Source organism: Dreissena polymorpha, chromosome 1 (assembly GCF_020536995.1).
Source record: "Dreissena polymorpha isolate Duluth1 chromosome 1, UMN_Dpol_1.0, whole genome shotgun sequence".
NCBI classification, from domain to species: domain Eukaryota; kingdom Metazoa; phylum Mollusca; class Bivalvia; order Myida; family Dreissenidae; genus Dreissena; species Dreissena polymorpha.
The window spans coordinates 164771527-164788304 of NC_068355.1; the positions used below are offsets into that span (position 1 = coordinate 164771527).

General features: G+C 37.7%; 1 protein-coding gene across 19 annotated transcripts in view; it reads right to left on the reverse strand.

Moving 5' to 3' along the window:
- Window positions 1–16778, reverse strand: part of LOC127859027 (E3 ubiquitin-protein ligase HUWE1-like) — a 187591-nt gene that overhangs the window by 95490 nt on the left and 75323 nt on the right. For all 19 annotated transcript variants that reach the window (XM_052396422.1, XM_052396431.1, XM_052396417.1 and 16 more), the window contains 7 exons: window positions 12101–12174; window positions 10671–10825; window positions 9680–9802; window positions 6238–6423; window positions 3966–4091; window positions 3240–3332; window positions 1843–1981 (listed from right to left, as the gene is read on the reverse strand). In XM_052396422.1, the coding sequence (XP_052252382.1) occupies window positions 1843–1981; window positions 3240–3332; window positions 3966–4091; window positions 6238–6423; window positions 9680–9802; window positions 10671–10825; window positions 12101–12174 (896 nt within the window). The remainder of the gene's footprint in view (window positions 1–1842; window positions 1982–3239; window positions 3333–3965; window positions 4092–6237; window positions 6424–9679; window positions 9803–10670; window positions 10826–12100; window positions 12175–16778) is intronic.

The window sequence follows — 16778 nt, forward strand, 5'->3', positions numbered from 1 at the left end:
TTTTCATGATCCTAGGCCTAAGCGTTCTTGAGTTATCATCCGGAAACCATTTTACTATTTCGGGTCTACGTGACCTTGACCTTTGACCTAGTGACCTGAATATTAATAGGGGTTATCTGCGAGTCATTATCAATGTATCTATGAAGTTTCATGATCCTAGGCATAAGCGTTCTTGAATTATCATCCGGAAACCATTTTACTGCTTTGGGTCACTGTGACCTTGACCTTTGACCTAGTGACCTGAAAATCAATAGGGGTCATCTGCGAGTCATGATCAATGTATCTATGAAGTTTCATGATCCTAGGCATAAGCGTTCTTGAGTTATCATCCGGAAACCATTTTACTATTTCGGGTCATCATGACCTTAACCTTTGACCTAGTGACCTGAAAATCAATAGGGGTCATCAGCAAGTCATGATAAATGTACCTATGAAGTTTCATGATCCTAGGCATAAGCGTTCTTGAGTTATCATCTGGAAACCGTTTTACTATTTCGGGTCACCGTGACCTTGACCTTTGACCTAGTGACCTGAAAATCAATAGGGGTCATCTGCGAGTCATGATCAATGTACCTATGAATTTTCATGATCCTAGGCCTAAGCGTTCTTGAGTTATCATCCGGAAACCATTTTACTAATTCGGGTCATTGTGACCTTGAACTTTGACCTAGTGACCTGAAAATCAAAAGGGGTTATCTGCGAGTCATGATCAATGTATCTATGAAGTTTTATGATCCTTGGCATAAGCGCTCTTGAGTTATCATCCGGAAACCATCTGGTGGACGGACCGACCGACATGAGCAAAACAATATACCCCCTCTTCTTCGAAAGGGGGGGGGCATAATGAGAAAACTAAAACTGCCCCTCCCAGCAGCCATGTTATTCAATTGACCGGAACCATTTTTGAACTCAACTCTCGTATCAAGGAAACAAATGTTCTGAGCAAATTTCATGAAAATTGGGCCAAAAATGTGACTTCTACTGTGTTCACATGTTTTCACTATATACATATAGAAAAAAATGCCCCGCCCACTGGCGGCCATGTTTTTTAACCGATCCCGACCATTTTCAAACTGGTCCGAGATATCAATAAAACCAATGTTTTGACCAACTTTCATGATGATTGGGCAAAAATTGTGACTTCTAGAGTGTTTACAAGGTTTCTCTATAGCCAAATAGGGAAAACTGCCACTATATACATATAGAGAAAATGCCCCGCCCACTGGCGGCCATGTTTTTTCACTGATCTCGACCATTTTCGAACTCGTCCGTGACATCAATTAAACCAATGTTTTGACCAACTTTCAAGATGATTTGGCAAAAATTGTGACTTCTAGAGTGTTTACAAGGTTTCTCTATAGCCAAATAAGGAAAACTGTCCCGCCCACTGACGGCCATGTTTTTCAACGGATCGGAACCACTTTTTAACTCAACCAAGATATCATTAAGACAAACATTTTGACACAGTAACATGAAGATTGGGCATGAAATGTGACTTCTACAGTGTTTACAAGGTTTTTCTTTTTTTTGACCTAGTGACCTAGTTTTTGACCCAGCACAACCAAGTTTCAAACTTGGCCGAGATTTCATTGGGACAAAGCTTCTGACCAAGTTTCATGAAGATGGGACAAGAAATGTGGCCTCTAGAGTGCTTACGAGCAAATGTTTACGGACGGACAAAGACCGGTCACAAAAGCTCACCTGAGCAGTCAGGTGAGCTAAAAGCTACTAAAAAAACTAGTTTGTTTAACTTTTTCAAACATAATCGTCATTTGTTTTTCATTTTTGTGTTACAGAACAAAGTATATTCTGACTCCTGGGGCATGTTTGACCCCTACATACCAGGCAGCAGGTTCTTTGTGAAGTCGTCTAATACAGCCGTACTAAGAGGCTCTCGGGAGTCGTGTTTTTCCTCTACCTCTGAGTCTTGTTTCTCCTCTACATCCCTGCCTCCTTCCTCATCCCTGCCTCCTTCCTCTACCTGCAAACATAAAATAGGATCTTAGATACTGATGTGCAGCATGCTGTTTGAACGTAACTATTTTCACTTTGCTTCTGAGTGGGAAAGGGTTAAGAGTTGTTCGGATAAGATTGTGAAGTCCCCACTGGCTACAGAGACAAAACTGTCTGCCATAACTTTGTATTTAATAAGAGGCATTTTTTAAACGGAAAATTCAATATATAAGGAAAGTGGTGTCCCCGAGTAGCCTATGTGGACTGCAACTTTACCTTTCCTCCAGAATAACTAACACACTTAACTGAATGATTGTTAAGTCCAAGTGGTTTAATGCATGTGCGTAAAGTGTCTTCCAACACAGGCTAATCAGGGACAAAACTTCCTGCCTTTATGATATTTTCCGTTTAAAGAAAGTCTCTTTTTAGCAAAAATCACGATTAGCCTGTGCATGGGACAACACTTTACGTACATGCATTAAACCCCCTTTTAACAGAGCGCGGCTTATTTTGTTTTCTCTTCCATAACCAACATACAAACTTGAATAATCCTACATAAACCATTCTCTAGACATCATGCTGAAACTAATGGCTTACTGACACACGGGGAATGACCATCTGACTGACTGACAGACATGTTCAAAGCAAGATAACTTAATTTCTTTGAAGTGGAACACATAATTAGCATAAGGATGCATTAGATGGGGACACATAATTAGCATAAGGATGCATGAGATGGGGACACATAACTAGCATAAGGATGCATTAGACGGGGACACATAATTAGCATAAGGATGCATTACCAATCTACCAATCTATTCAGGCACTATCAACAAATAACAATCTCTTTTGAATCTATCAACAAAGAACAAACGCTAAACAAAAGGCACAACAAATTGTATCTTATGCAACTTCGCAATTTGGAACAGACATTTTTTTACATATAAATCTCCATGCAGACAAACAGTGATAACCAAGGTATACAAGTTACATCACATCATGGGTCAAAAAGAGAGCAATGTACAACTGACCTTAAAACAGGGATAACATAGAGCCTGGTTCTGGGAGAGCTGGGCTTAATGCACGTGTAAAGTACACAGTCCGCACAGGCTAATCAAGGAAGAAACTTTCTGCTTTAATGGATTTTTTTGTTTAAATGTTTCTTCTTAACGAAAAATCGGGTTGAGGCGGAACGTCTTGTCCCAGATTAGTCTTTGCAGTCTGTCACTTTATACACATGCATTAAGCCCACATTTCCCAGAACCTGGCTAGAAAGTACAACTGACCTGTGTATCAGGTGTTAAAGAGAGGGCAATAGCCTGCAACATCTGTGCATTCTCATCAGGGTCTACACCCGCCAGACCTCCCACAGAGAACGGCTGAAACAGCACACATGCATGTGAGGACGATTGATCACATAACTGTTATCATTGGGATGTCTATTGTAGCAGAATCCTGCTTTTGTATGCAAGTATTTTGAGATTTTGTAATTATTGACTACTCTTATTATCTGCTTTGAAGTCATTTTGATGCAAATGTCAAAATGAAACAAACTTAAAAAGTATTTAATATTATGTTATATAATTACACAATTTATGTTCATTAATTTAGCAGTATATACATTGAGTTATAGAACACAAAACTTGTACAACAAACCCCCAAATGTCCTAATTTGTCCCCATTTGCTTAATTGGCAAATATCAGAGTAAGCCCTGCATTAAATGCAAACAAAAGAGAATCACTCTTGGAAATCGTGTTTATGGATGTGCGTTAAGAGTCATCCCAGATCAGCCTGTGAAGTGTGCTAAGGCTAATCTGGGACAACACTTTTCAACTAGATTGAATTTTCGTTTAAAAAGACTTTCTTTGAACAAATTTTTTTTTAAGCGAAAAGTGTCATGCCTGATTAGCCTGAGCGGAGCGTACAGGCTAATCTGGGACAACACTTTACACACAAGCAATAAGTCCCGTTTTCTCAGAAGAGCGAGCCTCAAGTATGTTCTGCATGCTACCTCTACAGGTGTGGGTGAAAAGCCTGCGCTGCTGTTGGTGAGCAGGAACTCTGTGGCCTCCTCCAGGGTGTGTGCATGGCCCAGTGCCTCAATACAGCGGGCACGCGAAAAACCCATCTCCATCAGCTGTCAGATAAACACAGTGAACATGAGCCACTGGAAAACAAGGCTTAATGCATATGCGTAGTGTCTTCCACATTAGCTGTGCAGACTGCACAGGTACAACATGTAATCAGGTGCGACACTTTAGGCATAGTCTGTATTGTTATGTAGAAGAGACTTACTTTAATGAACAAGAGATGCGTTTGTCAGAAACACAAATCCCCCTAATACGCCGCTTTTTTTGTTGACCTTTGACCTTGAAGGATGACCTTGACCATGACCTTTCACCACTCAAAATGTGCAGCTCCATGAGATACACATGCATGCCAAATATGAAGTTGCTATGTTCAATATTTCAAAAGTTATTGCAAAACTTTACTGTAAGGTTAAAGTTTTGGGACAGAATGACAGAATGACAGAAAGACAGGCCAAAAACAATATACCCCCGATCTATCGATCCGGGGGCATACAAATTCCATGAAAGCCGAAAGTGTTGCACTTGATTAGCCTGTGCAGACAGACTAATCTGCGATGACACATTATACATTAAGCCTAGTTTATAATCTGCAATGACACATTATGCATTAAGCCCAGTTTATAATCTGCAATGACACGTTATGCATTAAGCCTAGTTTATAATCTGCAATGACACATTATGCATTAAGCCCAGTTTATAATCTGCAATGACACATTATGCATTAAGCCCAGTTTATAATCTGCGATGACACATTATGCATTAAGCCCAGTATATAATCTGCAATGACACATTATGAATTATGCCCAGTTTATAATCTGCGATGACACATTATACATTAAGCCCAGTTTATAATCTGCAATGACACATTATGCATTAAGCCCAGTATATAATCTGCGATGACACATTATGCATTAAGCCTAGTTTATTATCTGCAATGACACATTATGCATTATGCCCAGTTTATAATCTGCAATGACACATTATGCATTAAGCCCAGTTTATAATATGCGATGACACATTATGCATTTAGCCCGGTTTATAATCTGCAATGACACATTATGCATTAAGCCCAGTTTATAATCTGTGATGACACATTATGCATTAAGCCCAGATAATAATCTGCAATGACACATTATGCATTAAGCCCAGTTTATAAACTGCAATGACACATTTTGCATTAAGCCCAGTTTATAATCTGCAAGGACACATTATGCATTAGGCCCAGTTTTCCCAGAATTTGATTGATATTGTCACACAATGATAGAGTATTTGGAAGGATGGGTATGTCATAAATATAAAAAAAAACAAGCGTATTCTCACACAAAGAAGCAATTATTATTAATTTATAATTATTATATTTTTTATTAAACAAGAGGGCACAAAGTCCATCATTGAGATACAATTGAACTGATCTGTTGTCAGCAGCCCAAGATATAGATGTATTGTTCGGACCAATTTTCATGAAGATTGAACTATAAATGTGACTTTAAGAGTTGCCCTCTGGTGGCCATGTTTTTCAACCAACCAGAAAGATTTTCGAACTTGTTCCAAGATATGATTGGGACAATTCTTCTGACCAAGTTTCATGAAGATGGGACTATAAATTTTGGCATTTATAGAGTGTTAACAAGGCAAATGTTGACAACACACTATGCACACTGCACGACGGACAAAGGTGATCACAAAATCGCACTATTTAGCACGTTGTGCTCAGGTGAGCTAAAAATGCATTTGTTTCCCTCTCAACTACTTTGGGGATGGTAAAGATACCAGTAAAGGATTAGGTATAATGGATTTTGTACATGATCATAGTTATTATTTTACAATTTCTAACATTTCCTATTTAATGCTTAAAGATAAGATATTTATTTCAGTTTGGGAAAAATAGAACTAAATCTTAATGGAAATGGAACAGTTTGACTGTTCCAAAATTGACATGGACCAAAAGCTAACTGAAAACCCAATAATAATCTAGGATCCCAAATCTGATTGGAAATGGTACCATTAGACCGTTTGACATGGACCAAAAGCTAACTGAAAACCCAATCATTATTTAGGATTCTACATTCCTTCTAGAGCCCCTTACTGCTGTCACATATGCCTCATTGACTGGGGGCCTATTGACATGGCCCAAAAGCTAACTGAAAACCCAATCATTATCTAAGATCCTTCATTACTACTAAAGCCCCTTACCGCTGTCACATCCACCTCATTGACTGGGGGCCTCACAATGAGGCTGGCGGCCCCTGAGAGGGAGGCGACTGACTGGGAGGCGCTAGCTGCGGCCCCAGTCATGGCTACAGAAGAGGCAGCACTAGACAGGGACGAGGGGCCCGCCACCGCAGGGTCAGGGCCAGTCTGAACCTTGGATAGCTCCTCCTGAAAACAGATCTACAGAATGAGCCTCTGTATGGGAAAATAGGCAAAATACATGTGCGTAGATTGTCTTCCCAGATTAGTCTGTGCAGTCCACAAAAGTGGAAGAGGAAGTCTCTTCTTTATAAAAATCCAGTTAAGTTGGTGAGTGTCATCCCTGAGAAGCCTGTGTGGACAGCACAGGCTAATCTGGGATGACATTTTTCTCACATGCATTTACCTCATATTTCCCAGAACTAAGCTCATATATGGGCTGATAGGTGTAGAACTATGCAATCTGAACTTTACCCTATTTCTGGAAGACAAAATGAATGCCCAAAAACATATGCCAAATAGACTTTGCCACAATTTACATTTAAATTCAATTACTGTACAGGCATGAGATAATTGTGATCAATTAATGACAAGGTTACAGTTCAGACCAGCTTTATTATGGCCAAATTTAACCATTGATATCTTAGTATAAGCCTGACTTTGACTTTTGACGTAGGGGACAGGTGTTACACATAATATGCAGTCCCCTAATGGCAGCTATTAGGGTTTTTTAAAATATCATGATGAATCACAAAGGAACAGACTCAACAAGCTGTTTTATGGCATAAGTTGACCTAGAACAGTTTGACCTTGACCTATGAGGTAGAGAGATAAGAGCTATATGCTTGATTGCGTCTAATGATGGTTTTCGTGCTCGCCAAGCTATATCAAAATCAATTGACAAATGGCAAAGGTATGGCTGTGGTTTGGCTTTGTTTAACCGTTGACATCTAAGTCTGACCTTGACCTTCAAGGGAGGGTGACTTCTGTTACATACAACACATCCTCTCATGAAGGTTTGCATTTTCATAAGTTAATTGACAATCAGACGAAACATGGCTGAGTTAGACACAGCTATCGCCAAAGAGCCATATTTTTAGAAATTCAAGTGCAATAACTCCTTAATGCCAGGTGAGACCTTGCTGGTTATGGAACTTGGCTAAATTTTATGCAGCTAACAATTTTCATAGAAATTGGTGACAATAAGATGAAAACTCATAGAGTACGAGAGCGACAACCCAAAAAAGCAGTTGAACTGAATAACATACTGTGCCAAAACTTTAAGTGTCCCTTCAGAAGCATACAAAATTGATTGGGATGGAAGGAATTTTCGCTCTTAATTTGACTAAAAAGTAGAGTGACCTATATTCAAGTCAGCCTGTGCACATGAATGCAGTTAATAGAAGAAAATGACCCATGTTTTTTCTACATTTTTTTAAGTAAATTGTGCAAAAAGAAGGTAATGACAACAGAAATCACCATGTTTTCAGTTCCACTTCATTCTACATGTTAATTTTGCATTCGGCCCTGTCAGAGTGACCTATTTTCAAGCCAGATTGTACATGTGAATGCAGTTAATAGTAGAAAATGACCCATATTTTTTCTAAATTGTTTAAAGTAAACTGTGCAAAAAGAAGGTAGTGACAACATAAATCACAATGTTTTCAGTACCACTTCATTCTGTATGTCTATTTTGCATTCGGCCCTGTCAGAGTGACCTATATTCAAGTCAGCCCGTACACATGAATGCAATATGTGATTAAAGACCCATATTTATCTAAAATTTATAAAGTAATTGTGCAAAAGAAAGTTAATGAGAACATTAATCATAATATTTTCAGTACCACTTAATTCTGCAAGTTTATTTTGCATTCAGCCCTGTCAGAGTGACCTATATTCAAGCCAGCCCGTACACAAGAATGCAACATCAGTAAAGTAAAACATTAAGTATACATTTTTTTTAAATTATAATTATGAGCAAAAAGAATGATAAAATGACATCAATAAAAATGCCATTTATAAAAAATCTTTCTCACAGCTCCAGATAAGGTTTTGTGAAATTCTTAATGTTACTACCAGATTTTCAAAAAGAATTCTTAACTCTGAAATTTTATTCTTAACGTTACTACTAAGTTTTGGAAAATAATTCTTAACTTTTCTAAATGACCTAAAAATAAATAATAATGGTTATTTTCATGCAAAAAAAATCAAAATAAACATAATAGCAACTTTATTTATAGGAGTTCAACAGTGTCTATTCAGTATTATACAATTTTATTTTTCAAATACCTTCATATGCCCAAACTGTGCTTAGATTGCATGCCTTCCATGAATTTTTACATATTTTACAATTAAAACAGGTCTCCCCTTCAATCTTTTCAACGATTAAACACGGGAATTGTCCCTTCCACTCGTTCAATGTTTTTTTTTGTTTAAGTTTGGACCTGTCGTGTCGCGTTTTTTTTAGCATTTCCCACTGTGTCGGCAACTGAACATACAACATTGTATAAGATCTTTTCTATAATGTCTTTCTTAACATTCAACTTTGGCTCATTTTGCGTACAATATGTTAAAAGCCTGTTTTTGCAAGCTTTGCAGTTTTTTAGGACGCTCTCTAGGCGCCGCCATTGTTTTTTGACAGATAGACTGTACACGCCGCTTTTATTGGAAAAAAATGCGCTTTGTTAAACAAACCCGAAAACCATTCTATATAAGCACTAAAAAGATCTTTAATACGTGAAAAGAACTCAATAAAAATCGATACAAACCGATGTAAAAATAATATTCGTAACTTGATTTTGTTATTCTGAATGGTACGACAAGATTTTAAAATAAATACGTAACGGACTTGAAAATAATTCGTAATTACGAAAATAAGACCTTATCTGGTGCTCTGTTTCTGCAAGTTAATTTAGCATTTCGCCCTGTCAGAGTGACCTATATTCAAGCCAGCCCGTACACATGAATGAAATAGGTGGAAAATGATCCATATTTTTTTGTTATTAATCACTTACATTGTGCAAAAAGAAGGTAATGATAACAGAAATCACAATATTGTGAGAACCATCTCATTCTGCAAGTTTATTTTCCATTCTGCCCTTTCACAGTGACTTATATTCAAGCAAGCCCATACACATGAATGCATTCAATGAGCAAACAAAGAGAGTATATATTCACAAATAACAAAAACAATGAAAACTTATTTCCATAAAACTTTCACGCTCAGAAGCAAAGTCAAAATCCCTATATGCAGCTAGTATAAAACCAGAATAGCCTGCGAGTAACTAAGTCATTTCAGGTTTTATGCTGTTTGCTGTTCATCAGTACTATAACTTTAATCTAGTAAAAAAATGTCTTTAATCTAATTTGATTTTCTAAGGGACTACAAACGCCTACTTGAGTAGTAAAGGTTTAAAACTATGAAGATTGTAGTCAATGGTCTAACCTGTATAATGGACTCTGCCTTGAAGACGTGGCACAGTATGGCCAGCATAGACTCAGACATGCGACCTCCAAACACTTTAAGAGGCTTCTTGTCCCAGAGGCTCATCACAGCGTGAAAGGCCGCCTGCAAACATACGGGACACCATGACAAACATCAGAAACTTACAAGTGTTTTTTTAACTAAAATACTACAATAAAAAACTGGGTGATTGTTCTACAATAAATTTTGTTTTTACAATTCACTTTAACTTCATGCACACCTTCAGCACATCTATAAAGATTGCAAATTCACAAACTCAACCCTCAGTCATTGGTAAAAATGAGCCCCATCATGCAAAAATGGGTCTTATGACATAAGGAGGATAGCACAAGACCAGCTCATACTTTCCCGGATGGTCATGTGCTACCCTTTGCACTATAAAGTCACAAGGTTTTAAGGTCTAATTAGCGGAAAGGGAGGCTCCTGACAAGGCTGCACAAGTGCGCATGCTGGTCTGGCACTAAAAATATGGCATAACACCCATTTTTGCATGATTATGCTTGATAAGCCCTGCAACAGTAAACGTTGAACCAGACTTGCACAGTTTCTCACTGATATGCTTTCAGACCGATAGTGCGTTTTTCCTCTAAACACAGTGATATGACACGTTTACTTGGCCAAACTACACTTGTGTATGGATACAAACATCCTATGCATTTAATATTTTCTTCTACAAACTGGTGTATAAACACATACTTCTCTGCCCAAGCATCAGTGATGCTTAGGATGCTAACCATATTAGTTAAAAATATATAGGGATGGCATATTTGCTATGGTGTATGCCTAGCAACTGGGATGACACGGGTTTGAACACCACAATAAAAATCTCCCCCAAAAAGACACCAACAACTGGTTTTATTGAAGAAACTGACTCGAGAGCATTTCAATATACCTAAGGCATTAAATGCAATACAGCTCAAATTAATAAGTCTAAACTAAACAAGACCAGTACCTTCTGTATACGTATGAGGTACTGGACAGGGTCGAAGGGTTTCAGGAAGGTCCCAGTGGGTTTGGAGGGTAGCTGGTGGGAGGACTCCAGCACCGTCTTAGGGTTCACCATCTTCTCCAGAAGCATCAGCCACGCATCCAGGAAACTGCCTGTGCCTGAACACAAACAAGTCTTATTATGGGAAAACTGGTCTTAATGAAAGTGTTGTCTCAGATTAGCCTGTGCAGTCTGCACAGGCTAATCAGGGATAACAGTTTCAGCCTTCACTGGATTTTTATTTAGAAGAGAACTCCTTTAAAAGAACAATTCCATAACAGCAAAAAGTGTCGTCTTTGATAAGCCTGTGCGGACTATTTTTCATTGGAAACAAGAAACCGTCGGAGACAGGTGATGCTCCCCAAACGTTTTTTTGTCACAATATTGCACTATATAATCAGATAAAAGGAAACATCTTCAGGGGCATAACTTTGGACAAAATAATACGATGGATGGTTTAGCAACTTAAAAATTTCAAAGGGCCATAACTCTCTACATAAATCATCTAACCAGAACCCACAAATAACATGCGCATCTCCTAAAGGTAGTTGAGCTTCCCATAAAGCTTTATTGAATTCCAGTCAGTAGTTGGGGAGAAATAGCCTGGACAAGAATTGCACTATATGTACAGTTTATAGAAAATTTCAAAGGGCCATAACTCTGCAAAAAATCATCCGACCATAACTGGCTGATAATATGCACATCTCCTGTTGGTAGTGAAGCTTCCCATAAAGTTTCATTGAATTCCCGTAATAAGTTGCTGAGAAATAGCTCGGACAAGAATTGCACTATATGTACAATGGAAAATTTCAAAGGGCCATAACTCTGTGAAAAATCATCTGACGAGAACCGGCTGAAAATATGCACATCTCCTCTTGGTAGTGAAGCTTCCCATTAAGTTTCATTGAATTCCAGTCATTAATTGCTGAGAAATCGCACGGACAAGAATTGCTCTATATGTACATTTAATGGAAAATTTCACATGGCCATAAGTCTGTGAAAAATCAAATTGGTAGTGAAGCTTCCCATAAAGCTTCATTGAATTACGGTCATTAGTTGCTGAGAAATAGCCCAGACAAGAATTGCACTATATGTACAGTTAATGGAAAATTTCAAAGGGCCATAACTCTGTGAAAAATCATCCGACCAGAACTGGCTGATAATATGCACATCTCCTCTTGGTAGTGAAGCTTCCCATAAAGTTTCATTGAATTCCGGTCATTAATTGCTGAGAAATAGCCCGAACAAAAATTGTGCACGGATAGACGGACACACGGACGGACAGACTAAGCGGCGACTATATGCTCCCCCCCCCCAAAAAAAATTCTACACATTATACAATGAATGCATGTTTCACAAGCTGTAAACTGTGAGTGTATTTTTGTCCAACTTACAAGGCAGGGCGGCATCCTCTGTGCCCTCTTCTGTGAGCTGGGAGCCATTGATGGAAAGGGCCCACCGGAAGTCACTACAATAAACAACAGGCATCAGATAGCCCTTTACGACTTAGATACGTATCAGATAGCCCTTTACCACTTAGGTAGGTATCAGATAGCTCTTTACCACTTAGATACGTATCAGATAGCCCTTTACCACTTAGATACATATCAGATAGCCCTTTACCACTTAGTTACGTATTTTGAGGTGTTTGTAATTCCTGAGAAAGTTAAATTTAATTAAAGACCTGCGTTACCAGATTCAAGTTTTAAAGGCTTCATTTCCAACCCTTAGATACTGATTACTGACAAACAGCAAACAACATAAAACCTGAACAGACTGCGAGTTACTGCTGTTCTGGTTTTATGCTGTTTGCACATAGCCATTTTCACTTTGCTTCTGAGTGGAAAAGGGACACAGCAGCAGAACACATGAGGCACTTATTTTCTGATGTTCTGATTTTATTCCAAATAAGCCAAATACGCCAAACAGATTATGTAACAAATCCTGTTTCTTTATATTCAGATTTTCTAAAGTTTCAACAGTATTTCAGTTATGAAGTTATCACAGAGGACCTTGCACCTCCTTAAATTTGTCAACACTCTGCTGTGGGTGCAGTTTTGAATAAATGAAAGCTTGTCAGATTATTTTTTTGAGGTCACAGTGACCTTGACCTTTGACCAAGTGACCCAAAAATGGGTGTGTTGTGTAGAACTCATCATGGTGCATCTACATATGAAGTTTCAAAATTGTAGGTGGCAGCACTTTGATTTTAGAGCAAAATGTAAAGGTTTTAGCACGACGAAAATGTAAAGGTTTTAGAACGACGCGGACGACACGACGAGCTGGCTATGACTATACCTCGGGTTTTCTCCAAAAACAGCCGAGCTTAAAAGAGGCTTTGTCGGCTGTTCAAATGTCTTTAATTACCTTTGAATTACTAAGGGACTACAAATGCTTCAAAATACGTTTCTAAGTGGTAAAGGGTTAAGCATGTGCACACATCGTGTCTCAGTTTGACCTTATTAGCTTACAAAGCTTAAGCCACTGAAAACAACGTCTTTTCACTACATGTACATTAAATAATAAACTGTTTAAATAAATGCCCTCTCAGGAAAGTGTGTACAGTAACTTCATGAATAAGTTTTCATTTGGCGAGCAATATGCTGATTTCCATGCTTTCTATGAGGATGACATAATATTGTACATGTCAGCATTATTTGTTGTATGCTTCTCAAGCAGAACAAGAATAAAAACAAAATGCAAGTGCATGGTAATAATGAATATAGAAATAGGCTTAATTATCTTAGAGGGGAAGCCTTTTTTATTTGAACGTGCACAATTTTGTAAAAAAATATTAATATCATCATCATCATCATCATCTATCATCATCACCATCAGGTCACCAATTGCAGATTTTTGGTTGCATTTTAAATCCTTGTCACCGACCTTTAGAGGTTGAAGTAGAATTACCACGGAAATAATTTGATTATCAATAAGTTAAGTGGCTGCACCTTGAATGACCCCACACTCCTCATATTTGACATCCAGTGCTCTTACAATCTAGCAAACAAGCCCAGTCCAACAGAATCAATGTTTAAACCAATGTAAGCTGTACAGAAGGAATGTAATGACCACATAAATCGCTATGCAATCAATAACACTTAATTCTGCAAGTTTATTTTGCAATCGGCCCTGTCAGAGTGATCTATATTCAAGTCAGCCCGTACACATGAATGCAGTGTGTGAATAAAGACCCATATTTATCTTAAATATATTTCAGGGTGCAGGATCACGTGACTTTGTGGGAATCACAATTGAATGTTAATGGATGTAAACACACCAGTATATGGTGCTTTTCTCCAAATAACTTTTTGAAACAATTTTTCTTAAGCATTTCAACTAGAACATAAAAGATGCCGCTTATGACAAGGTGAATTACATCAGAATTATTTTATTTTATAAGCCTGTGTTATTGGCAAAATATGCGATGTGTAACCCATTCATGTACAAGGTTATGCTGCCACACTGTAAAATTTTGGCACTGATTTTAGACGTATTCAATGATTTATTCTTAAATCATATGGTATTGGCACAAACTGCAAGAAAAACTGTCTTTAATGCTCTAAAGATTTTTGCAAATGTATTTCAATAACTTGACATATTTGCAAAACTAAAGTTCTTAATTGTGTGTTTACATTCAGTCAAGCTAGTGTGTAACCCCTGTGAACCCCGTTGTTCTGGCACCCTGATTAAGTAATTGTGCAAAAAGAAGGCAATGACGACATCAATCACAATGCTTTCCGTACCACTTCATTCTACATGCTTATTTAGCATTTCGCCCTGTCAGAGTGACCTATATTCAAGCCAGCCCGTAGACACATGAATGCATTTGTTATCAACAATTATACTTAAGAGTCACAAACAAAAGAGCAGCCCCTACCAAGTTAATGTTGAATCACGATGGGCCCAATAGTCAATCTCAGATAGTACAGGGGTTGTTCATGCACATACAGAATCATCTTCGAAAAAAAACAACATTCAAATGCATAGGGACACGTCATCTTAGGCACAATTAATTATAATTTAAGTGTTCCTTTCAGTTTCTTCAAGTCAATGGCAATGTTGTGGTTAATATAGCAACCACTTTCAGGCAAATTGAAGCATGCCACTTTGTCATACATTTGAAACAAGTTGTAAAACAAATTTTTTTAAATAAAATTCATTTTAATTATTAAATACTTACCTGTTATCGTATGCTTATACTTTCCAAGGGGAAATAACTCATCCGGAATTTTAACTGGGAACCCGCCACCTCAATACCGTAATACAGGCCAGGTTAAACATAGTGCAATGCAGCCTAGCCAAAAATCGGTAACCAACCCTCAATATTCTTTCAATATATATACAAAAATATTAATCGAATAGCGGGGTGGGAGGTGGGACTTACCGATAACAGGTAAGTATTTAATAATTAAAATGAATTTTATTTAAAAAAATTTGTTTTAATGTCATAAATACTGACCTGTTATCGTATGCTGATTTTGCAGCTGCGGTGGGAAGGTTCGTATATATTTTCCCAACACAGTAGAACCCATGAACAGGGTTATCAGCTAATGATATCAAGTAATCTTCGTTAAAACGGTATTAATTATGACTTCTCGGACAGAGTAATATGTCTATGTCGTAAAGAAGACACTACCGTTCGTGAAACCACAACAAGCCCAAACGTATACAAATTGTATTGTTGGCACTTCAGAAAACGAAGATAAAAAGATGACAAGGTGGTCGGATTCCTCCAGTAAACAGCTTAGAGCACGTCAAAAATTGGGGTGTGATTAATATATGCCCACAAAACAGACAGAGCTCTTAATTCATGCGGTCAGATCCTAAAAAGGAATTAATCCTTAGATAGGATAAGATTAACTTTCCTTAGTCGAGGTCTAACCCCGAGAAATAGAAGCCGCAGACACATCTCCCCCCCCTTTTTTGGGGGAAATGAAGAGTGTCTTTGAGAACCTCGAATGGACTTCTGACTAACACTGCTGAGATAGAACTTCAAAGCCCTGATTGCCCAAAGAAGTTTATCCTCATCTTCATGACTACCAGTTTAAGAAAACTTGGAAACTTGAAGGTAGAAGCCATATAGAGGACTTGATATTAAGCAAGGAATCCTGGCTGACACAACAAAGTGAAAACGACAATAGATCCAACTGGAATTGGTCGTATTCAACAGAAAAAAGCATGAATTTCACTTCTCCGTATGGTAAAAGCCATAATAAGAAGGAAAACCGTCTTAAAATTATATTGGAACTGTTAATAAGCCTGATGAAAAAGGTTCATAGGGAGCTCATTAAGCATCCCAACATGTTACACAAGTCAAAACCGCTTAAGAAGGTAAAGGAACGAAAAACATAGTGTTGACGTTCCATAGTTTGGATCAGTTCCAAAATAGGTAAGACAGCACAGAGTTGCGATGACTTACACAAAACAAGGTATACGAAAGCATAATCTCTATCCTTTGATGAAGAAAAGAACAAATTTCTTATCATCAAGAAAAAGATGAGAAAAACCTCTATGTATCTAGCAGAGTGATTAAGGTAATAACTATGCTCTCAATTACCCAGTAAAAAAAAAAAGAATTTCAATAGAACCTTTATACAGTTCTGATGGAATTATCCTTGCACAAGTAACAAGGATTGAAACTCTAACAGAAAAACGTTCTTCTGTAGAGATAACTAAAAGTTATTAATGGCCAGACATGAAGTGGCACATGTTTGGATCAGTAAAAATATGTCTCAGTGAGATATGATATTTGACCTGTGAAGAAGTTTCCTGAAAATAATTGTACAGGAGACTTAAAAGGTCGTAGAACCATAATCCCATGGTTCATTAAGTATATTTCATGAAATTATGGCAAAAACTCAGTTATTGCAAAAACTCACCAAGAAGGCAAGATATTCCAGTTTATGTCAATGGACGAATGTATAACAATCGCACACCCTGCTGGATCGATTTCTGTGAACTGCATTGTTGACGTTGTTCAGCATACCGGTATACACTGAGATATACGAGCGCATAACGCTAATAACTAGCGTTTGATGATAAACAACATTCTTTGATATAATATGTACA